Source organism: Diospyros lotus, chromosome 3 (genome assembly GCF_014633365.1).
Source record: "Diospyros lotus cultivar Yz01 chromosome 3, ASM1463336v1, whole genome shotgun sequence".
Taxonomy (NCBI): domain Eukaryota; kingdom Viridiplantae; phylum Streptophyta; class Magnoliopsida; order Ericales; family Ebenaceae; genus Diospyros; species Diospyros lotus.
In genome coordinates this window covers 26,180,130-26,204,098 of record NC_068340.1, presented here as the reverse complement: position 1 = coordinate 26,204,098, position 23,969 = coordinate 26,180,130, and the positions used below count along the sequence as shown (strand labels likewise).

General features: G+C 38.1%; 3 protein-coding genes and 1 long non-coding RNA gene across 4 annotated transcripts; 3 read left to right on the top strand and 1 right to left on the bottom strand.

Moving 5' to 3' along the window:
- The first annotated feature begins 5,811 nt into the window (after nucleotides 1-5,811).
- LOC127797907 (UPF0481 protein At3g47200-like) lies at nucleotides 5,812-9,025 on the top strand. The gene is made up of 2 exons (XM_052331106.1): nucleotides 5,812-6,804; nucleotides 8,101-9,025. Exons 1-2 carry the CDS (start codon nucleotides 6,241-6,243, stop codon nucleotides 8,965-8,967), a joined length of 1,431 nt encoding a protein of 476 aa, XP_052187066.1. The 5' UTR covers nucleotides 5,812-6,240; the 3' UTR covers nucleotides 8,968-9,025.
- A 4,251-nt stretch (nucleotides 9,026-13,276) lies between these two features.
- On the bottom strand, nucleotides 13,277-15,750 carry LOC127796557 (uncharacterized). The gene is made up of 2 exons (XM_052328742.1): nucleotides 15,198-15,750; nucleotides 13,277-14,203 (listed from the first exon to the last, which is right to left on the bottom strand). Exons 1-2 carry the CDS (start codon nucleotides 15,465-15,467, stop codon nucleotides 14,003-14,005), a joined length of 471 nt encoding a protein of 156 aa, XP_052184702.1. The 5' UTR covers nucleotides 15,468-15,750; the 3' UTR covers nucleotides 13,277-14,002.
- Nucleotides 15,751-15,758: 8 nt separating this feature from the next.
- LOC127796558 (uncharacterized) lies at nucleotides 15,759-18,370 on the top strand. Its single transcript, XR_008022024.1, has 2 exons — nucleotides 15,759-16,063; nucleotides 17,700-18,370. It is a non-coding gene; the product is annotated as an uncharacterized LOC127796558 (long non-coding RNA).
- A 3,640-nt stretch (nucleotides 18,371-22,010) lies between these two features.
- LOC127797882 (uncharacterized) lies at nucleotides 22,011-23,691 on the top strand. The gene is made up of 2 exons (XM_052331065.1): nucleotides 22,011-22,388; nucleotides 22,665-23,691. The coding sequence occupies exons 1-2, from the start codon at nucleotides 22,280-22,282 to the stop codon at nucleotides 23,441-23,443; spliced, it is 888 nt and encodes a 295-aa protein (XP_052187025.1). The 5' UTR covers nucleotides 22,011-22,279; the 3' UTR covers nucleotides 23,444-23,691.
- Nucleotides 23,692-23,969: the final 278 nt, after the last annotated feature.

Sequence of the window (23,969 nt, the reverse complement as noted above, 5' to 3'; positions counted from 1 at the left end):
ATCAACAGAAAAATAATATTACAATGGAGGACTACTATCACTTTCAGATATTCAATATTGTAATAGATTATCAGTTGATGGAGTTAAATAATAGACTTGCAAAGAAAATAATATAACTTCTTAAGCTATGTGAGGTTTTAAATCCTATTAATGGTTTCAAATAATTCTCTATAGATGCTATTTGTGGTCTAGATGAGAAATTTTATCCTTTGGATTTTAATAAAGAAGAGATAAGAGATTTGAGTAAACAGTTGGATCACTACAAGTTTGATGTTGTTTAGCATCTGTAGTTTCAAAATTTGAATACTCTTCCTCAATTATGTTGGATGTTGGTTGAAACAAAGAAGTCACATCATTATTTCTTGATTGATAGATTGATTCATCTAGTGTTGACTTTTCTAGTTTCTACAACAACAATAGAATGAGCTTTTTTAGAGATAAAACTCATCAAAATATCGCTTCGCAATAAAATTGAGAATGACTTCTTAGCGAACACCATGACTATCTACATAGAGAGGGAGATTGCTCTTGATATTGATATAGAGGTACTTATTGATAAGTTTTATCTTTTAGAGAATCGCATATTGTAGTTTTAAGTAGTTTTATAAGGTATTTGTATTTTACTCTTTTTTTAATATATTTTTTTGTTTTTAATTAATAAATTATATTAAATATGCATGTAAAACTCCTTAAATTCTCATTTTTATCTTTTTTTTTTTTCTATTGGTGAAGCTTGGGAAAAAAAAAAAAAATTGAAGCCCCCCTAGATAAAAAAATCCTAATTCCGCCCCTAATTTGGATCTAGGCCATACATACACTAACATTGGTATCATCCACCTCTGTTACCTGCGACATTAATCCTTCAAAGGCATCCTGGTACTCCTTCAAAGTGCCTGTCTGTGAGAGTTAGATAACTCTCCTATCTGATCTACATACGAAAATACTCCAAAACGCTGCTTGAGTGCGTGCTTGAACTCGGGCCATGTTCTCAACAAATTGTTCGAGTACACGCGCATTACCAAGCTGAGGCAACGCCTTTCATGTGAAAACCTGCAAGCTGAAGGCGGGTAATCTCTGGAATATTTTGTAAGTTAAAGAATAACTCTACCCAGAACAACCAATCATTAGGGTTAGTGTCATTGAACTTAGGAACCTCCAAGCGCACCAGACGGAGATTCACTCTGTTCTCCAGTGGTGCGTCAATACTGGGTTCTGCATAGGGGGTCCCTGATGCTCCAAGTGGGGCACTCTTTGTTGTATTGGGTTATGTATAGGGGGACCCTGATGCTCTACTCGCGGCACTCTTTGGTGGAGTTCTTCGATTCAACCATCCATGTTGGCCAGGCACTTTTGTAACTGTTGCATTTGGCGGGTCAACCCAGTGAATTTTCCCTGGTTCTCAGCATGAGAGGCTGCTAATTATTCAGCTAATTCTTGCACCTTCACGGTCAAGGACTTACTGGTCTCTCAACGAGAGCAACAGTTGTTACTAAACTTGGGTGTTCTTTGATTGAACACTTAACTCCCAAAGAAAGAAAAGATAAGGAAACTTGAAAGGTGATTCTCATTCCCCAAAAGCACAGTCCTACATATGGTTTAAATAGACGCTGAAACAAAGGAAAGAAATAACCAAAATACAGAAAATAGAAGTGCAATAAAAATAAGCATGAACGTGGGTGGATCTGCATGTGCCTTGCACCCCTCATAATTGTCCCACGAATCCTCCCACACCTAAGCCACGAAGTCTTTCATCCATGCCAGTGCTCGGTGGGTCCTCCTATCCTCCTGGGTGCTAACCTCATCTCCTCCTATCTCAGTTGCCCAAGACGAGGACCTGCTGGTTTGTTGCAGCTGAAGACGTTGCCGTTGACGGAATCACATGCTGGGTGATCTCTTGCGGGATCTTCCGGGTGCTAGCAAATTGGGTCAATAGTTGGACATATGTAACAGTATCTGTCATATATATATATGTGTATATACATGGGACTGAACATGAGAAATTGATGATTTCACCTAGAGTTGGCAAACGGGCTGGCCCGGCCCGCCACCAAGTGGCCCGCGGACCAAGCAGGTTGGGCCAAATTGGCCCGCTTAAAAAACGGGCCAGCAAATTGCTGGCCCTACACGAGCCCGCGGGCCAAACGGGCCAGCCCAGCCCGCCACCAAATTTTTTTAAAACAAAAACTTACCTTTAGCTAGGCTAGGCAACAGAAGGCAATGAGCAAGCGAGGGCACAGGCGAGGGCGAGGGCGAGAGTGAGGGGCGCGGGCTAGGGCGAGAGTAAGGGGCGCGGGCTAGGGCGAGGGCGAGGGCGAGGGCGAGGGCAAGGGCAAGGGCAAGGGTGAGACAGAGGGTGAGACGAGGGTGAGGGCGAGGGCGAGATAGAGGGCGAGCGAGGGCTATGACCGGCGAGCAAGGATGAGCGAGGGCGACGACCGGTGAGTAAGGGCGAGGTGAGGGCGAAGGCGAGACAGAGGGTGAGGGTGAGAGCTGTTTGGGGGGGTGTTGTGTGGCCATTTGGCGGGCCAAGTGGGCCAGCCCGGCCCGCCACCATTTGGCCAGACCTTAAATGGGCCAGCAAAATGCTGGCCCTAGTCTGGTGCCGAGCCAGGCCCCAACGGGCCAGCCCGTCGAGCCAAGCCCATTTTGCCATCTCTAATTTTCACCTATGATTTGGATCCAATGAATTGCAATTAAAAAAAAAAAAATCCACCTGCATGTGTGCTACTAAAAGTTGGACAAATCCAAATCTTCCATTTTTTTACCCCACCCCCCACCAACACTCTCTACCTCTCATTCTCCCATTTCACCTCTTTCATTAAAAATTCAAATCTTCCTTTATTTTTCACTGACACTCTCTACCAAACTCAATAGAAAGTCCACTTGGATAAATCGCAAAAATTACATCGAATCGCATAGTATTTTGCGTTGTGGTCTGGTGCGATCTATGGAGATTAAATTAGACAACACGGTTTGAAGTAATAAAAAAATTACATATATAATTTAGCATATTAAAAATGGCTTAAACAAGCCAAATCGTCCGACGAACACCCCTAATTTCATTTTAGTTTTATTTTTTAATCTTAATTAAATTTTTTTAATTAAATAATATTAATTATTAATAAAATAATAATATAATATACATATTATTAATTGCTTAGATTTTTTCATAAAAAGTTTTATTTGGATGATATATATATACATATTTTTAAATAAAAAAATATTCATAATCAATTAGGATTGAACTAGATCAAAACCAGTTTAATCGGGATGGAATAAACATCTATATAGATGAGATAAATTTGTTAAGAGTAGAGATTAATAAATTTATTGAGTTCACAAATTGAATGAGATAATAGTCAGGTTCTACGTTTTAATTAGTTTAATAAGTATTAAATATTAATGTTCAAAATTAATTACTAAATATTAAAATTTATTAAATACTAACTGGATTCATTTCGCTAGTCAAAATTATATCGAAAATATTATTTAGGCATTCGATTGTGACACTTTTGATTAGTGTTCTAAATGCAAAAAAAATTAAGAAGTTGTTAAAGGGAACATTTATTAAGTAGCGTTTGATAGTAATCATTTAAAATTTAATTGTTTAGATAAAATTTTAAATGAAAGAGTTTTACTACAGTGATAAAATCATCTTCAAAGTTAGATATTGTTTAAAAGTTAGTTATCGATATGATCTTTGATATAAAATTCTTAAAATTTTTATTCTTGATATGTTCTAATTTAATTTAGGGTTGATTAAATAAAAAAATAATCTATATTTTCTACAAAATTAATCTGTATTTTAAATTGTTGTTGTCAAAATATAACAATTAAAATTTGTGATGTGGGGTCCACTCAAGCTTGTTATCGGGTGAGGTTAGGTTGCTGTAAAAGATGTCGCCTCAAAGGAGTCTGCCGCAGGGATGCTTGCTGCAAGGATTCGCCACTAACTCTTGTCACAAACTCTCGCCACTAGCTCTTGCAACTAACTCTTGCCACTAACTCTCGTCATAAGCTCTCGCCACTAGCTCTTGTCACAAGGTTTCGCCACAAACTCTCGCCACTAGCTCTTATCACAAGGTTTCGCCACTAGTTCTTGCCACAAGGTCTCGTCGCAAGCTTTTTTCTTCGCCGTTAAGTCTCGCTGCAAGCCTCTTCCTTGGCCGCTAGGTCTCGCTGCAAGCTTTTTGCCTTCGCTGCTAAGTCTTGCCGCAAGGATTTAGCCCTGCTGATGCTCAAAAAATGGGTTAGAAGGCTCACGGGAATCTTCCCCCGCGAAGACCCTCCGATGCCAAAGTCAGTATCGGATCCCGATAACTATTCATGAAAATAGTAAAAGTGTATTCAAAGTGATAAGATTTACCAAAGTTGGAAGTCCTCATTAATGTCATGTAGCTGGGTATTTATAGGGCACTATTCTCAAGGGTGGCTAGAGTCGACATGTGGCGATTGCTGAGTGGGGCTTAGGCTTGGTCGAAAAGAGCTTTTTGCTGTCACTCTCTAGCCGGGGGGTGGTTCGCGGCATGCTGCCGTAAGGCAACCAGCAAGCTTGCGGCAAGCAGTCGCGAGTAGGCATGCTGCCACAAGGCAGCCCGCGGCAAACAGCTGCGGCCTGGTGGCAAGCTACTTACCGTGAGGCTCACATGAGGCAAGCTGTCGCGGCAAGCTCCTGGCTGCAAGGCCCGTGGCGAGCTTCATGCGACCAGCGACGAGCTTTATGCCACGAGCGACCCGTGGCTAAGTGTCGCGAGGCTTGTCCTCGCGGCAAGCTGCTGTGTGGCCAGCCCTCGTAGCAGACTGCCGCGAGGCTAGTGGCTGCGTGTCAGCTGGTGAAACCTTTTTTGTCATTAGCTTTTTCCTTTTTTCTCTTGTTTTTTGAAAATTTCTCATTTTTCTCTATCTCTATTTTTCCTGGCACTACATAAACATATATTATGTATTTTGTACAGAATATATATTTTATATTTTAAATAAAAATAGAAATTATTTTTTTGTTTTTTTAATAAATTTTAGAAAACATCTTAAAGATAATTATTTAGAAAAAAAAAAAACAAACTTTTCTAATTTTAGCCTTATTTTAAATTTTGTCAGCAATAATTTTTTTCCTAGTATTTCATTTGTATCTATGCCCACCCACTAACTACACCATCCTTTTCTCTTCCCTGTTACCTTTGATGACGAGCACCACTAATGTCTTTTTTCCCGTTACCCTCTTTGTATTGTTTTCATCTCTTAACTAGCACCACCACTATATCTCTATCGATCAGACTACCATAATGTTACAAAGATAATTAATTTATTCTTCTCTGATCATTCACCTCTTTCTTTATTGGTGATCTCTACATCTCTTCTTTTACATGATTTCAAACACACTCTTTTATTTTTTAAAGCATAAAATTGATTTTATATTTAATAGAAATAAACACATTTTTCATTTTTATTTGACTTTTTATAAAAATGGAAACATGAAAGTAGAGATAAATTAAAGATAATAAAAAAATAAAACATTCTCCACTAATAAATAGGTCCTAAATATATTGGGTTAGAGAAAAAACGTCAAATGGATGGCAGGCACGAGAGTTAGCAAGGGAGAAATTGGTTGGTGATTGGACGGACCTCTTCAATATTGGGCTTGGTCATTGAAGTATCAAATGGGCAATGAGCTGTGCAGACAGACCAGCCCATAAGCTCTCAGGACCAGTCAGCCCAGCCCATGGGCCTAGGCGGCCCATTTTAGGATTTACTAGACATAAAGATAGATCTGAACTTACAAGTTCCAATCCCATGTCTCGGCCATACGGCGTGGCTGTCAAGCTACTGGCAAGTGAACATGAAACACGTGGATGGGAACCTAAAACAGTAAAAATTATTCCTTCCTTAACTGGGGGAGAATGAATCAGTGCTTTCGGGGTTAAAGTGAAGGAAAAATTCCACTGTGAATAGAACTATTTAAAGGTGAAGCCTTTGACCGTTTTAAGTGGATAATATTCGTTTCGTTTAAATAGAACATAGTATAGGCTTCGGCTTCTCTGCTCTGCTTGAACAGTGAATGCAGAGGAAGATTTGGGTCCCACAAGAAAGCAAAGAACCTGCCGTTGATGTATCAGCATTGCAAGTCAGGAATATAGGCTCTCTCTTTATAATCCCAACTTCTGCACACCAAGTGCTCGACAAACTGCCAGGCGGCCGCTTCCTTTATAGACTCCAAGCTGAGTGACATTCAGAGCAGGCGGAGAGATGAGAAAGTGGGTGATCGACATCAATGATAAACTCAACAACCACCGCAATGGTCAAAGCCAAGAAGAGCCGTGCAGGAGGAAGCGGTCCATCTACAAGATCCCTCCCCTCATCTCCGACCACAAAAAGAAAGCCTATCAGCCCCAAGTGGTGTCGTTCGGGCCTTACCATTACGGGGAGCCTCATTTGAAGCCCATGGAGGATCACAAGCTACGTGCTCTCCTCCATGTCCTCAATAAATCGCAGGTGTCTCTGGACACAATCTTTGACTCCATTGTCAAAGTGGCGCAAGAGCTCAAGGATTCGTATGACTCGCTCGAGCGCGAGTGGCAAGACAATACTGAAAAATTTGTACAATTAATGATCATGGATGGGTGTTTCATGCTTGAATTGCTACGTGTTGCATACCAGCCTAATAATTATTATTCCAACTATGATCCCGTCTTTAGTCAATATGGGGATGTCTATGTCATGCCGTTTATCATGGTCGACATGTTGTTGCTAGAAAATCAATTGTCAATGTTACTTCTGCTCAAGCTCAAAGGTATCTTAGAAAAAACTGAGGTATACATTGAATTCTTTTCTCCTTTTTTCTTAACATAAATGAGATTTAAAAATTAGTTACTAATTGAATTCATAAGATTTCATATGAGATTGAGACTACATTATGAATTGATCAAACTTGAGATTTTTGCACAATTAAAACAAAAGTAATTATTTTAGGACTTGACCGAAAAGATGCTACTCTGATACTTAAGTTAGAAAAGAATTTGGGAGATGGCTTATAGGCATGTAAGAGTAACATAGAATATTATACATTTGGCTCATCACTCAATATCTTTTTATACCTTTCGATTTGAGCTTTATATTGAGGATCATAAGGGGGAATTAGTTGGCTCTATCTATCTAGTTGATTTCTCTTACTTTTGCGAGTTCGAGATGAATTTGGATTGAAATTACAAAATTATTAGGACATTATATAAAAAGGATCTTGTGATGCATGCCCTATGTTTCTTTGTGCTGGGCATGGATTTATTTGTGAATCTTAAATCCTAAGTATTGCATCATATTGTAAGAAAGGTTTCACGTGTAAGTACTTTGAAATTTTCTCATGCTTGAACTATGCTTCTAATGATTATTCTTATCTTACCCTGAAGATATTTTTGGTGCCTATTTTCTACATGACTTAAGTTATTTTACCTTAGTTATTTATATTCAAGTAATTCGAGAGTACAATTTATTTGAAATTTGGGTTCTTCATGCTAATTGGGTATTCAAAGTCAAATCATAAATTGATGAGGAGTTTGACTTTCTATAAATAGTTTTTGTGACCTACCACTTTGTTTTACATATGAATTTTCTTAGTTTTCTCAATATTATCAATAAGATATTATTGTGTTTTCTTATAAAGTATAGACACTCTCTACGAGTTGTTATATTGGTGTCAGACACTCCAACATGTATAGGGCAGATTCACATGGTGTGTTTGACAACTTTCTTAAATTTTTTCATAAGGGCATAGGAGGGACACTTGACACGTGTTATTTATGTGGACAATTTTGTTATTTATTTCATATTTTATAGTTTTATTGACTTGGTAATTACGTTATTATTTTACTTTTTCATGTTTTGATTGCATGACCATTTAATTTCCATATCCTTCATGCTTCTATGCTCCAGGAGCTCGATTAGATATGTGATTATTAACTAAAATATAAAACATTATTTTATTAATTAACATTTGTCCACAATGTCATGTCTTAAATAGCATGTCTACTGTCCTCATGTCGCGCATCCATGTCCAGGTTTACCTCTCACATTACTTAAATACTTGCTTTACCTCTCACATTATTTGTGCAGCTTGACATTAATATTGAAGCATTGAATATGGACATACTCTGGCTTCTCAACTACGATATTAGAGATGACAAGTACTCAAAGATGGGTGAATGTTTGCACGTGCTTGACCTCCACCGCAAGGGCCTACTCCACAGAAATGCAGCCCCTCAATCACCAAATCAAAGAGCCCCCCAATCTCCAAATCAAGGAAAATGTGACTACCCAATATTGATGGGCAAATATTTGCTCAAGCTTGACCTCTGCTACAAGTACCTACTCCACACACACAACAAACCCAGAGATGCAGCCGCTCAATCTCCAAATCAAGGAGAAGGAAAAAACAAGGGCGTTGGCCACCGCGTCGTCCGCCCAGCCACAGAGCTCCATGAGGCTGGCATCTGCTTCATGAAAAGCGAAAGCAAAAGTCTCCGAGACATCACCTTCGACGATGGCTTCTTGAAACTTCCCAATTTCACAGTTGATGACCGTACCGAATCAATGTTCTTGAATCTCTTAGCCTTCGAGCGCTGCCACATCCCCGCTGGCAGCGACGTCACTTCATTCGTCGCGTTCATGGACCGTATCATCGAAGATAGTCGGGATATTAAACTTTTAAGCTCGAAAGGGATTATCAACAACTTCATTGGGACCGACAAGGAGGCAGCCGATTTGTTCAACACAATGTCCAAGGATTTGGTCTTGATGATCGGCAACCTTGACCAGGTGTACACGAATCTCATCAACTACTCCAATAAGCGTTCGAATAAATGGCGCGCCAGCCTAATTCAAATTTATTTTAGAAGCCCGTGGACAATTATTTCTGTTATCGCAGCTTTCCTTCTCTTTTCTCTTACCGGAGTGCAAACTATCTTCACCATCCTAAATTAATTTGAGATGTTAATTGTAAAATTTTAATGACATTTATATAAAACCTAATTGAGGTAAAAATGTGGGACAAGAACGAAATTGGTCTGTTTGGACCAATTTTATACTTCATATCAAAATTTGAACATTTTACACCTAGATATAACTATTTTGGTCTCTTAGTATATTTTGTAATTTTAGAACTTACCACAAGAGTATCATGGACATGGTCAAGTATTTTGATTATTGCATATGGAACAAGTCAATTTTCTAACAAACTGAGTAAAATCCGACAACTTGTTTTGAGCAAAATTTTTGCTAGGACGTGACCCTAGTATATGGTTCAAGAGTGATTACAAACTCATATACTTGAGACATCTTGATGACCATGCTCATAATAGTCCTAGAAGAGTGTAACAACATATGGTGATTCGGGTGCCCTCTAATATCTTTCATGTAAGAGTTTTAAAATTGATTCACATGTCATCGTAGAATTAGCTAGAAATTGATTTAATAACCTGTCAGTAGTCATAACAGACACTCTATTTTGCTTGGTTAACAAAATATTTTCCCTCGCATACATACAAGCAAAGAAACATTTGATTGAGAAGTGAAAGTATTGGCGGTGAACATCTACCTAGAAGGCCTTAGGTGGTGGTTATCCAAGAGAAACTTGATTACATCAAGTGAGAAGCGTGATCAATCACTGCTTCTCGAGCCATTGTCCACACAAGTCCCCCTACTTAATCTCAAATGGCAACAAGGAAGCCTATGAGAGTGGTGTCCTTGGGGTCATAGCACCTCCACAACCACTCTAATCTAAGCCCAATGAAGGATCACAAGCAACACGCTTTCCTTTATTTCTTGAACAAATAAAAAACAAGTGTTATCACCTCTCAAGAAAATGGATCAAGACCTCAAGGACTTTTAGTGGCTGGGCAATGCAGGCACTAAGAAGTTTGTGCAAATGATGATCCTCGATGGCTGCTTCCTGATGGTGCATGGAGCAATGCGAGAAAAACAATTGACTTTTGGATTGTTCTGATATGTTGAGTTCACATATTAATAATGTTTTGATGATGATGTCATTAATAACATATTAATGCAAAACTTTAATTATATATTAAATATTCGAGTGGGCCCTTATGCATGATTCAAAGTGAATCCATAGCTACTTGAGTAGAAACTTCACAAATATTTGAGTAAATGAAGCGTGGAAGACTAATTTAACTATCTTTCAAACCTTATGTTTGGAATCGTGTAGAACATATTTGGGCTTACATAATCGAGTATTAAAACAAGTTTAGTAAGACTCAAGTCAAATATCAGCTTGTTAATCTCAAATGATCTTTTAAATTATTCAATCGAGTTTCCAGATAACTTTTGAGTATTGGTGAGCAATTGAGTTAATCTTATTCACCAATTAATTGGAGACAAGATGTTAAAAATATCAAGTTTTTGTGCTTGCATCAAAAATCAAGTGAACTACTCATCAATGATGCAATTATTTGTGTCCGTTAAAAGTTGGCTTGAATTTTCCTATAATTGCTTAGAGCAAATTTAGAACAATCATTCAATATTTAAGTTAGTATTTGATGAGAAAACATTTAAGGGATGAGATATCAAATTCTATCTACTGGACGATGAATCTTGACCTATCACATGTCCCTATTACCAAATAATAAAACAATAACATGTGTCATTTTGGTTGATCTAGAATCTCAATTTTGAAAAATTTGAAACAAATATAGGGGATCCATCATTATCTTAATTTGACCTGAACAAATTCTCTGTCAACTCGTTACTGCCCAAGAATCTTATAAATAAACAATGAGTATCTAATCTCACCCAACTTATATAAGGACCACGACCCTTCATGGATAAAGACATTTAATTTATCTTATCCACCATATACTTGTGAGTATTCATATGAACTTGGATATTGAAAATTATACTAAGAAATTCAATCCCACTTCTTTTTATAATATTGACATCAATTTAAATCCTGATAATTAGTCCCAACCATTATCAATATCCAAATCCACAAAAAGAGATGCCGACCACTATGTCTTGCGACTCCCTTGCAATTGATGAACACTATCACCTTCTTGGTTGTATCTTTTCAACTAATAGGCTCAACCAAGACTGTGGCTTAGGCCAAGATGATTACCTTATTGTTAACTAGGGGATGATTGTGAGTTGGCATGGCTAAGAGGATGGCTAGGGATGATGACCCTTGTTGCTTTTCAAGTGTCATGGCATGAAATAATCATTTTGCAATTGGTATGGTTACTGCAACCTACCATTCAAATTTTAGTATAGGCAATGTACTTTTCAAGACGGATTAAGTATGGAAAGGTTCATAGTGTTTGTTGGACATAACAAAATTTTCTAGTGGTGAGGTCTTATGAGGAAGTTGTGGCACCCTTGGTTTCACATTCAAAGTGCTAACGTAACCCTCAGTTACAATCGTGGCCACTGGCCGAACAGAAGGATGATTATGTCTCTAAAGGTTTGGGTGTCTTAGGTGGGATCCAGATTTCACCGCTCTTCATTGGCTAAGAACTCAAGTTTCCCCCAAAAAATAGGCAACATAAGCCACTCAAATATCAGTCGAGTCAAATGTTTTACGAGACCTTGGGACAAAAGCAAACATTTTCAAGCAAAATTCATTTTTTGGAAAAGTACCTAAAAATTCCAACCTCAGACTTAAAATTTGTTCACCCCACACACACTTATTACAAAGCATAATTGTTTGACAAATATTCCAAATAACCAAGAACAAGAAAGAATTCAAACTAAAACTCGTTAACAGCTAGGCCACTCAGAACAAAACACTCATTTGTCCTAAAATGGCTCATCATCTGCATCATCACCGTCTTTTCCTTGTTAGGTTTTGGTCTTTTTGTATGATTAGCTATAAGAGATGAGTTCTAAGACTCAATAAAAATAATATGAAATATAGTAAATTTTAGTTCATAACAAATATAGAAAATATGAAATAAACATGCAAGTAGGCTTGTCCATCTCATCCAAGTCTATTTTGGAGTTTTGGTGGCTCATATGATTCTCTGAGACCTTAACATGAGTTCTGTTTAGTTAAAAATCTATAACCTTATGTTTAGATATTCCCACATAATCTTATGCAAGCCATGGTCATGTAATTTGTATAAAAAACATATTAATTTTTACTAAATTTGCTTCTAGCTTTTCATGGTCTTCCTTGAAGCTCTTTTTAATTAAGTCTCCCCAAAGTGACAAGATCATCGAAGTCACAATTCAAAGTTCCTTATTAAAGATTAAGTATAATAAGTCAAAAAAGACTACTTCAAAATTGGTGTTAGTATAACCAATTTCAACCCAAATTTAGACTTTTTTTTCACTTACCTTATATTATTAAACTTGCGTTGCGTTGGTTTATTCGAGCTTGTTCCAATTTTTTCCATTCCCAATTTATCTTTCATGATATATATATATATATATTTATATGTAATTAAGCAAAGTACGTAGCTAGGCAGAAATCTAAGGATTCCTTGGGCTGCCCAATATCTATGAATTTCCACCATGGCCTAGCCCCTAGCCTAGGCTACTCCTTCGTATTTACCTACAATTTTTTTCCAATATAAGTTGTAAAATCCTTAATCCAAGTGCTTGGCCCCAATTGCTACCACGGCTCCTCTAGATTGTGCTGTAAAAAACGAATTTGCAGCAGGTGGCAACAACAAACATAGGTGGCGGCAGCTGCAGCAGCCGTCTTGGCGCGGCAAGCGTGCATGGCAAGCACCTGGCTGGCACGCTGCCAAACAAATTAAGGCGTTTTGCCTAGCTGCTTTTCCGACAAAAGTCAGCCATATTTAATTTTATACCACTATTTTTTTGAAATTACACTTAAACTCCGGAGTCTTTCAAATATCAATGAATAAAGTAATTTCTAATTTCTGCCGTTAAATCCTCAAACCCATTAGTCTCACATTCATTCGTACGATTTTACGTTTAAATTTTGGAATTAGATAGCTGGATTATTAGTAAATTATGGACAAAGCATCAAATAAATGATTCAACTTAGCTGGAGAACCAAATTAGTTATAATACATTAATATTTGTCCGGAATGAGTGAATTTCGTCAATAATGAACCATCTATTAGGGAGAAAGATTCTCATTTTACTTATTTCCTTTATCGTATCTATACTTTCACTGTATGTTACTTTTTGCTCATTTAATCCAGTTCCACTTTTATTTATGTCTTATTAAATTGATATGGTTGTATATCACTAAGTTACAAGAGACTTGAAACGTATTATCTTAAAAATTCAACCAAATGAACCCCAATTTGAATGGGTTTTCGTAATTAATTTTGGTTTTGATTCTCTATGGAATTGCCATCCTTTGTGTACATAAATATTATTTGAACATAAAATTTTGATATTTTATGTAACACTCAATATTAATAATTAAACATGACCTCCCATGACCACTCGCCCGTGGAGCTAGCGCCATTGACGGACTTGAGAAAACATGTCAAATGGATGGCAGGTAAGAGAAGTAGCCAAAGGGAGTAATTGGTTGGTGATTGAACCTCTTCAATATTGGGCTTGGTCATTGAGGTATCAAATGGGCTATGAGCTGTGCAGACAGACCAGGCCAGCCTAGCCTAGCCCATAGGCTCTCAGTATCGGTCAGTGCAGCCCACGGGCCAAGGCTGCCCATTTTAGGATTTACAAGAGATGTAGATTGCTCTGAACTTCCAATCCCATGTCTCGGCCATACGGCGTGGCTATCAGGCGATTGGCCAGTGAACATGAAACACAAGGAGAGGATGGGAAGCTTAAGCAATAACAAATAACCACCAGTTGAGTCTTGATTAAACTTTAAGCAAACCACTAGTTGGTGAAGTGCAGATGCCAACAGACCTGCAAACCATATCGCTCAGTGTGATATTTGTTATCACCTTCGAGACGTTCAACCTCCACATACTTGTCAAAAGACGCACACACATCACGGCAACCTTTGACATCAAGCTGAAGATCTCCCATCCACAAACATATAAAATTCATAATATTATGCACCACGAGAATAACCATTCAACTCTTTATCAGAAGTGGAATCCTTGTGTGTGACAGAAGCACTAAGAAGTTGGTCTTTATGAAGGAAAGCTGGTAAAACATCAACCAAAGCTGAGGCTGACACACCAAATCGCAACAGGTGATATAGACCATCCCTCACTTCACCCATCCCAATCGTTGCCCAAGATGCTAAGTCCTGTATAAAACATGAATGAGAAAAGAAAATAAGGCAGCAAGAAGAATGAAGAACAAGTCGTTGAGCAGAAATTAAATTGAAAGTGAAAGAGGGGACACAAAGCACATTGTGAAGGACTAAATTCTCAGATAAGTGCACAACACCAATGTGAGTAATAGGGACAGCTACACCATTAGGTAATTTAACTGAGAAGATATAGTGGCAGTGATGGATGAATAGAGAGAGGGGAAACAGATCATGTGATATGTTGCTCCAATGTCTATTATCCAAGGGGTAGAGGACTCTTCATCATGATTATTAGAAGAACATGCTCGAGAAAGAGCAATAACAACAGCAACAAACTTCTTGTTCTTGCCATAAAGCTTATGGCCAGGGGGGTACTCGTTTAATTTGTAACATTTCTCAACAAAATGGCCAAACATATTGCAATGAGTACACAGAGGTGGGGTTACATTTCCTATTTTGAAGTAGTTCTCAACAGTGTGACCCTGGATTTTGCAATTAGTGCAATAAGGACGAGTTGGTTTCTGAGCGACAGAGTTATAAAATTTCTAGGCAAGTTTGGAAGAAGAGGGTTTGGTTTTATCCATCATGACCATGAGGTCAGAGTTAGAGGGTTGGGTAAGCATGAGATGTTACGGTTCTTGCTGTTGAATCATGGAGAAAACTCGATTAAGAGGGGGTAGGGTTCAAGAAGCATAATCTGATATCTGGAAGGGGAATAAGAATTAGATAAATCCATTAAAAACTGTATGACACAATCACGAATGTATCGATCATTTAAGACCTTCAACTTGCCACAATCACAAACAGGTATGGGGTCATAGATAGCCAATTCATCCCATAAAATTTTTAAGCGGCCAAAATAAGTGCTAATGGAATCCTGACCTTGAGAGAGGCTAGCAAGATCCCGTTTGAGTTAAAAAATGCGAGAACCATTTTGTTGAGTAAAACAGTCCTGAAGTTCAAGACTGGATTAAACAGAAGAACTTACAGAATTTTGAAGCCAGGAGACGACTAAATCATTGCGACGTTCCCATGCTTCAAAAATTGGATCAGTGGCATCTTGAGGTTTGGAAATGGTCTCATTAATGAAACCAAGCTTGTTCTTGGCTCGAAGGGCACGACTTACAGCTTGAGACCAACTGACATAATTATCATTAGTCAAGAGATCTGAAACTAAGGCAGCAGCGGGATTGTCACCGTTGTTGATACGAAATGGGTTGAAAGGATCTGAAAATTTGAGAAACCGTTCGTTAGCCATGGTGAGAAGTTTGGATCGAGGGGAGCTCTGGTACCATGTAACAAAATGAAGAACTGAGGAATGCAGAGAAGGAAGAAAATGCCTAGAAAAATGGAGAGAAAATGTTCTCTGATCTTATCTTCTCAAAACTGTACACTCAGTCATCTATGTACCATTACAAAAGGAATCTTCTAACAACCTATAAAAGGAAAAATACATCACTGTCCCTATGTACAGCTCAACAAACAGAAAAGTAAATAGTAGAAAAATAACAAAAGAAATAGTAGAAGAATGAAAATCATCCTTCTTTAATAATGGACACTTTCCCTTTATTCGAATGTGATGTATTATGCTTCAATAGTCACTGCCACGACCGATTGTCGGCCGTTTTCGCCCATCATCGGCGACCGTCATAGTCGTTGCTAGTAGGAGGTCCGATCGGAGTGGCCAATTCTTCGTGGGTTCGTCGTGGGTCGTGGCCTTCCCCATGGATCATTTTCGCCATCGCCGGTGGTGGGTCTCCTCTCCGCTGCTTCTTCTCCGGCCGCAAACCACGTCGTCATATGGTCGTCGACTCCTGTGCTTGCCATGGTCGATCGGTGGCTTATATTACTGTAGTAAGGGCTCATCATGAAATTTCGTACTTGTATACAAATTGAAATGATTCCCCACTGTAAAAAAAACCCGTTGTAAAAAAATAGCTAAGTCCAAATAAGTTCCATTCTTTTTAATCTGTGTGTTAAATAAAATATGTATCTCATGCATGTCTATAATTCTTTTTGCATCTGAATTTGAGGTGTTCTCTCTCATAATCGGTTTTGTAGTTTTATTCAAGCATCTGAATTTAAGATATATGTACATAATACATGCATGTACATATCCGTGCAGCTCTGTCTCTTGTCCTCAAACTCAAGAGATGATGGGGTTGGGGCTTTGACTAAATTTTGTTTTTGTGGGCAAAGAGGACTTACCCTTGAGTAGAGTTGGAAAATGGGCGGATCGGCCCTGCCTCCCGCTTGGCCCACCCATTTTATGGGCCGGGCTGAATTTGGCCTGCAAAGGAGGTGGGTCAGGCCGAGCTAGGGTAGATAATGGAAAATAGGGGCCTAGCACTGCCTTATGGTCCTTAGTAGGGTAGGGCAGGGCAGGGCAGGGCGAGACCATTTTGGTGGGCCACTCCCATTTTTAGGGGGTCAAGCAAGGCTGGCAACAGGTCACAAAGCACTTACCCGACACAGCCCGTTTGCTACAATATGAGGCTAGGTTGGGAGACGGGCCCATGAGCCACTTGACCCATTTGCCAACTCTACCCTTGAGTTGTTAGCCAGGAGGAACTAGCGATTAGAGCAGCAAAGCTTAATGGGTTGAACTATGGAGCGTTCACTTTTTGAATTGTGGTTAGTTTTTACTTTGTTTTTGCACTTGAGAATTAGTAGCTACACAATCAAAAGTTTGAAGCATGGCATGGTTGAAGAATACTCTTGCTTGTTCTTTTGAATGGCACTTTGTAAAACATTAGATGAAGTAGGCTTGAAAAAGAAAAAAAGGTTGCCATACACCATGGGAAGCTATCACTAGCAAGGATTGCTTTTGTACTGGGTTTTATATATTACTGTCATAATGTCATTGGTGTTTGTTCACTTTCCTTTACAGAAGTAGTAGAAACTACCATCTTCTCTTAGCAAGAAAAAAAAAAACGAACTACTGTATTCAATGTGTACATAAAGCAGGTAGTGAATAACTTGAACTCTCTTTTTTTTTTTTTTTTTTGGGGGGGGGGGGGGGGGAAGTATCCTTACTGTTTTTTTTTTTTTTAATCTTAATTCTGCTGGTATGAGAATTTGAGTTCAGGTATATTGAAGTGTTTACAAACTACAGAGAGCTAGTTGCTTCATTTCATTACCGGTCTCAAGTCCGGATAAAGGAGCAGGGTCGCGTTAGGTAGCCGACAGTCAGCGTAAAACCTAATCGAATCCAAATATAAATTCTAGACAAACTATCTGTTGAGATGTAACCCACATAAAAGTCTAGAGTTCATGTAGCCAATCCCACATAGTGAGATAACGGCTGGATATGTTATTATTGTTGTTGTAATGATGCTCTTTCTTGTAGTTCTCTTTAGTTTTGTCTCCCAAGCTTGTCCAGGAGTGTCACATCTGAAGTAGTTTGAATAATTGTAATGTATGTTGTTTGTCTCTGTTTTGGATTTCCAATACATGTGAAAATATACTAATTGATTTGGATTAATACTAGACTGTCCCGCCTCAATCTCGGCCAGGCTCTATCCCTGCGTTAGCCTACAGCAACATTATTGCAGCTCTCATGCTAAGAATCTGCACACCCACCCAAATCTCATTCTCATTTATGACAGATGACATTCACGTTAATGAGAGCTTCGTCGACACCATGCCACTACTTGAAAACTTTCACCAGCGTCGGATATTTGGTCCCATCACCTGCAAACACACGACGCATGCATGCAGGAGAACTCATTCTCCTTCGATATGAACTTGCTCTTTTCAGAATCAAGATATGTTATTCTCTCTAACTCACTGAAATTTTTTCACTTTTTATTTTTTTATTCACTCAAGCGTTAGAGTGCTTGCAGGTGCCATCCACCTCCCGGACCGATCGCTAGGGGCCATCCCTCGCTATTGCAGGTTCGCCTCCGACCGTCCCTTTTGTCAGGAAAGAACAAATATAACAACAACAACCATAAGTTTTAATTTCACTAGATGAGGTGTTTCATTTTCTATGTTTTAAGAGCTAACTAGCAGGTAACCTTCACCCTCCCCCCACCCCTATAAAATAGGGGGGAAAAAGAATAAAAAGAAGGATTCCTGTAAATCATGACAACACCTGTCTAAGATGATGTTGAAGGAACAACTTTAGACAAGATGTTAAATGTTATAAGCATACTCTTTATTTTCTGATTTGTAGACTTCTACTCTTTATTTTCTGAGATACATCTATAGACTTCTATCCTTTATTTTCCGATTTTTCTTTGTTTAAAGGTATTAACAAACATCATTAAGTTGGTTAGTATCAAAGTATAGACATGATATGTCTATGGACAAAACTGTATTATAATTGGAGCCTGGAAGCCCCAAAAGATGGAGATGAGAAACAGTTACAGTCCTCGCTAGGTAAACTGTATTGGCTTTTCTTTAGTTTTGTGACATTCAGCATTCTACTTATTTTGTAGTAAAGATGTAAAGAAAAAGGGACTCAACTTTGATTCTCACTAAGATACCTATCAGGAAATGCATAGCGAACACGATCGGATTATGCTTGAAGTATTGCCTTATATTTTGCAAACAGGTTGCAATGCAATTTCCACTGGATGTGTGGCTCGAATTGCAGATTGATTGAATTTTGTTAACTACAGATCATTAGATGGATTAGTGGCATATGGAGCACCAATATTTCAGAAAGAAACTACAATACAAAAGAAACAAGAACTAAAACGTGAGGAAGAAGAAGCAGATATAGAAATAGAAACAATTTCTGTTAACATACAAAAGATGATTGTAGTTGAGATTTGGTGGTTATGAAGGCAATTAGAAATAAAATTATCCATACAAAAATTGGGGTGGAAATGGCAGAAATTTTGTAACAAAAAGGGTAGAAAAAACCAAAGAGAACTTAGTAAGTCTTAAGCATGACATAGGACATAATCCCTAGTGGGATTAAGGTTTGGTGTGATGTTTTTTGCTTGTTTTCCCCTGTTTTCTTGTTGTCCTAATGTTTGATAATTGCTGACCTTATAATACATTTCGTTCTTGGTGTTGAATAATCTGTTTATCCAAAATCAGAGTAAAAGAGCATAAAAATATACTTAGATGGTTTAGTTAACTTCCATCTAAAAGTGTTCTCTTCTTGCTCAATATGTTTGGCATTAATTTGTCGAGATTATCTGGTGGTCAATTGATGTTCGTATCTATTTGATTGAACAAGCCTGTAATTTCACAAACATGGCCAATTATAGACTCAGCTTTATGTCTAATCAAATGTGGTGGATCTTAGAAGCTTTTTATTTTTCTGTCCAAACTAAAGAACAATGGCAATGGGAGGAGTCCTAACTTAAATAGTTACTTTCACTCTGATCTGGTTGCTGGCTAGTATGATTTCGCTTTATACTTCTTCTTCTTTATTTTTGCTTCTGGCAATTTGTGTTTTGGGTTAAACCTTGATGAAGACACATTGCCCAGCAACTTACAAGCATCACCCTTAGCTATGATCTCCTTGGACATTTCTTTTAGACATCGATCTCGTAGGACTTTAAAAGCATTAATTTCCGCATTGGAGAACATGACTTTCCTTAGCTTCCAGATACTGTACATCCTTAGCTAAGATCCATATGGGACGGGGCTTTCCTACTTCATGGTTCAGTAATCTCCTCCCAAATTTGGCAAACACATGTTTATTCATGCGGTAAAAACTTCTAAATCCCAGATCTCCTAGTCAGTACGCCTGCACACATTCTTCCACGCTTTGAGATGGAGAACTTCCAAAATCTATTTTTGAGATTATCATTTTTGTACGATCTCCCGTCATTCGTATCCTCAATTTCGACAAAAAAGATAAATCACAAGTAAGAGTTTAACTCACTGCATAAAATAAAAAATTGAATTCACGATGCAATGGTATAAATTTTAACTTATCGTAATCTAACCACTTGATATGTGATTTGGTAGCTATAATCCTTCATTAATTGAAGCAAATTTGGACAATATATGAAAACATAAAATTAGGGATTACATATTTGATAGATTTGGAACTTTGGAAAATAAAATAGGATAGAGTGTCTTAAAAATGAGGTAAAGTTTTTTTTTTTTTTAAACAAAATCATTGATACTTTGACTTATTATCTTGACCTTCATTAAATTTGGATTTAAGGCAAATACATTTGTTATCTGAATAAATTCAAAATAATTCAAGTTCCAAGATAAGCACACTTGTTATGAGAATAAATTAGCGTCCAAAGCTATGCTTTAGATTAATTCTAATAACTTTGGGAACAAAACAGTGTTTAATGAGTGATAATATGTCTAAGTTGGGATTATCGTTCTTGCACGGTTCTCTACGGATCGTATTCTTGATTTCAGTAAATGAAATAAATCACAGGTGAAGATTTTAGCTCACTGCGCAGGATAAAGAATCTAACTCACAATCTACTAATACAAAATAATTTATTGTGATCTAACCACTTGATTTGTGCTTTGTGGGCATGATAATATGTCTTGAACAATAAACATGAATTTGTTATATAAGTATAAGATAATTTCGCCGTTTACACTATTAGGTACTCAAAGAAATTGAACTAGTTTGTCCCACTAAGCTTGTGGTTCTGATCCCACAAAGCTAGGTTGAGCTGTGAGATCAAACCAAACGGGAAGAGAGGATTATAGTGAGTATCGCCCACATTCATCGGCAGCTTATCCACTCGCCGGTACCAGGTCCCAGCAAAGTTTTCCGGTGAACCCAGAATTACCGAACGGAAGGTAGCCGACGCTTTGACCTTCGGTTCCCGGCAGCCAGGCTGCCACAAGAACGCCGCACACGTTGGTGATGGTGCTCGACCCCGGCTCTGGTATCGTCAAGTTCATGCTGTCACCGACAATGGCGAAGGAGAACCGGCCGAACTTGACGAAGCTTGAATCGGGCCTCTCGCTGTACGTACACGACTTGCGTTGATTTCTCGACGGTGGTTCTTCACGGCGGTTAAGATCGAGGTTCGGACGATTTGGTCGTTGCCGCTGACGCCCTGCCCTTGGACCGTTGGCACGTAGCCTAGGTTGTTGGCGTCAGTTCCGGCGACAGGTACCTTACCTAGGAAAAAAAATTTCAGATACGTGCCTAACACAGACCACATAATACTATGAAAATGAATAATGATGTCTATAAGGCCATTTTCTTTGGGCTTATGAATAGTTTACTAGGTAACACATTATATTTTTCTTACAAAACTATTATTTAATCTTTAAGCAATATATAGCATATCATATTGATGAAAAGATACCCAGTTGCGTAAAAAAAATATTATAATTGAATTCTTGATTGGAAACTAAAAATGCTAACTAAATTTATGAAAGCATTTCGGTAATTTTATTCTCTAAGTTTAAGATCATGTGGCTTCTCAAATAAGTAATTCAGAGAAACATATCTACATATGTCTATAGAAAGAGAAAATTTGATATTTATACAGAATAAAGAATATTAAACAACTTTATTTCTGTATAAAATCATATTCACATCATTGATTATTAAGGATAAATAAATCAATAATATTTTTTGGAATATGAAATTGAGAGGGAGGGGTGAGCCAAGAAAATGAAATGAAACTCAGAAGCCATTATTAATGTAGAAAATTAAAGCAGTGGAGAGAAGAAATTGAAGAATCTTGACTTTGCCCATGCAGGAAGGGACCGTTAATCCTATCTACAAGATCCCCAAGCAAAGCATACACTGTCCCAGCTGAGCAGGTTTTCCTGGGAAACAAACAGAGAATATTTGAGGACCATGAACAAGCAAAAGATGTGCAGAACCAAAGGAAGGAAGGAAGGAAGGAAGGAAGAAAGAAAGAAAGAAAGAAAAGAAAAGAAAAGGCAAGAACATCAAGAATATATTAATATGTGTGTGTGTGTGGAAAAATTAACAACCAGCCAGAAACTATATATACACATAACCAAACAAAACTAATCATTCGTACCACATCTTCTTCACCTCTCTTCATTTCTCTATTTCCCCCAGAGTACTTAGCATCGATCTCATCGGGAAATTCATTGAAGAAGAAAAAAAAGCTACACGCACGCACACATATAGCTTATAAGATGGATTCAAAGATTGAAGCAACAGTCAGGCGAGAATATGAAGATTTTGAACCCAAAACCGAAGTGATTACTGGAGACGATAAAGAAACACTAGTCATATATCTACCAGGTGTCTATTTTTATACACACACACACATATATATATATATATAAGTATGCTACTGCTTTCATATATATCATTAAGAAGTTTCAGTCAACCATTGTTTTCCTAAACCATCATCAAACATTGGTATGATGATCCTCATTCAATTACTCTAGTTGTATATATCAATATCAAACCATTTTAGCTGATTAATCTCTACAGGTTTTCGGGTAAGTTATAAGGACCTTAATTACAAATAAAAGCTTAATATGGTGGTGGTTGTTTGTGCAATTAATTCAACAGGTTTCAAGAAGTCGCAGCTGAGGCTTCAGCTAACCCCCAACCGGCTCTTCATGGTCAGCGGAGAACGCCAGGTTGCGATCAACAAATGGAGTCGGGTTGCCAAGGAATACCCAGCTTCGGCGAACGGTGACATGAGCAGAGTGACTGCCAAGTTTGAGAAGGAGGCACTGTCCATCATACAGCCGAAACTAATCGCCGCCAAGGTGGCTGATAAAGAAAAGCCGGCCGGGGCCGAGTCAACATCGCCTGCGCGTCCAAAATCAGCCGAGAAGCCCGCAAATGTTGAGGCACAGGCACAGCCCAAGCAGAAAGAAGAGGGATCAAATAATAATGGGAGAGTGAGACCTTCGGAAGATCATCCGTTGAAACAGAAAGAGGAATCAAAAATGGCCCCGGCGCCCAGCAAACAATATTGTTCTTCTTCTTCCGTGGCTGCTGGACAGCCTGCAGCAAATGCCAAGACGTCAGAGCTGGCTAAGAAGGAAACGGATGAGAAAATGAAAGGAACTGTTGCTGAAGATGATGGAGCAGTGGTGGGAAAGGCAAGAAAGACAAGTGATGATCAGAAGCATAGAAATGGAAATGGAAATGGAAATGGAGATTCATTAGCTAGAAATAGAATTGGCGGGTGGACAGAGACATTAAAGGCGATGATGATAGGGAGCAAGCCCCGGATGGTGGTGAGCATAGTTCTTGTTGTCGTGGTGGCCCTCCTGCTGGGGCTGTACATTACAAGCTCTCCCATGCCTGCCAACAATAATAATATTAAGCATGATTAAGATAGATGTCTTGCCAACGATCAATAATATTGTATATTAATTAATGCTCAGCTCATCAACTGAATAAAACAAATAATTTGCAGATGTTCTCTATCAAAAATTACAAAAGTTAGTAGATTCAACTAGTTCCAACAGGGCTGGGATCCTAATTTAATTTCCTAAGCTAGCAGAGGCCGACGAGCAGTGCATGCATGGCCCTGCTTTTGGTAGCCAATGTGAATCATGAATAATGAAGATGGGTTCGTGTTTGGGCACTTGAATGTTTCACAATTTTATTACAAAGTTACATATGTGATGAATTTCTAATTTTTTTATTTTTATTTTTAGATCATACTTCTATATTTGTTTCATGTTTATATATTACACAAAATTATTTGATCCTCTCAAGTTTTTGATTTGGCATTCAATCTGATTATTGGTGTGATTGTTGTTGGAATTGCGGATATTATTTGTTAATTGGTTTTGAATCAGTGAATTTTGACTATTTTTTTGATTTATCTAGAAAATTTGTCATTTAAAGATTTTT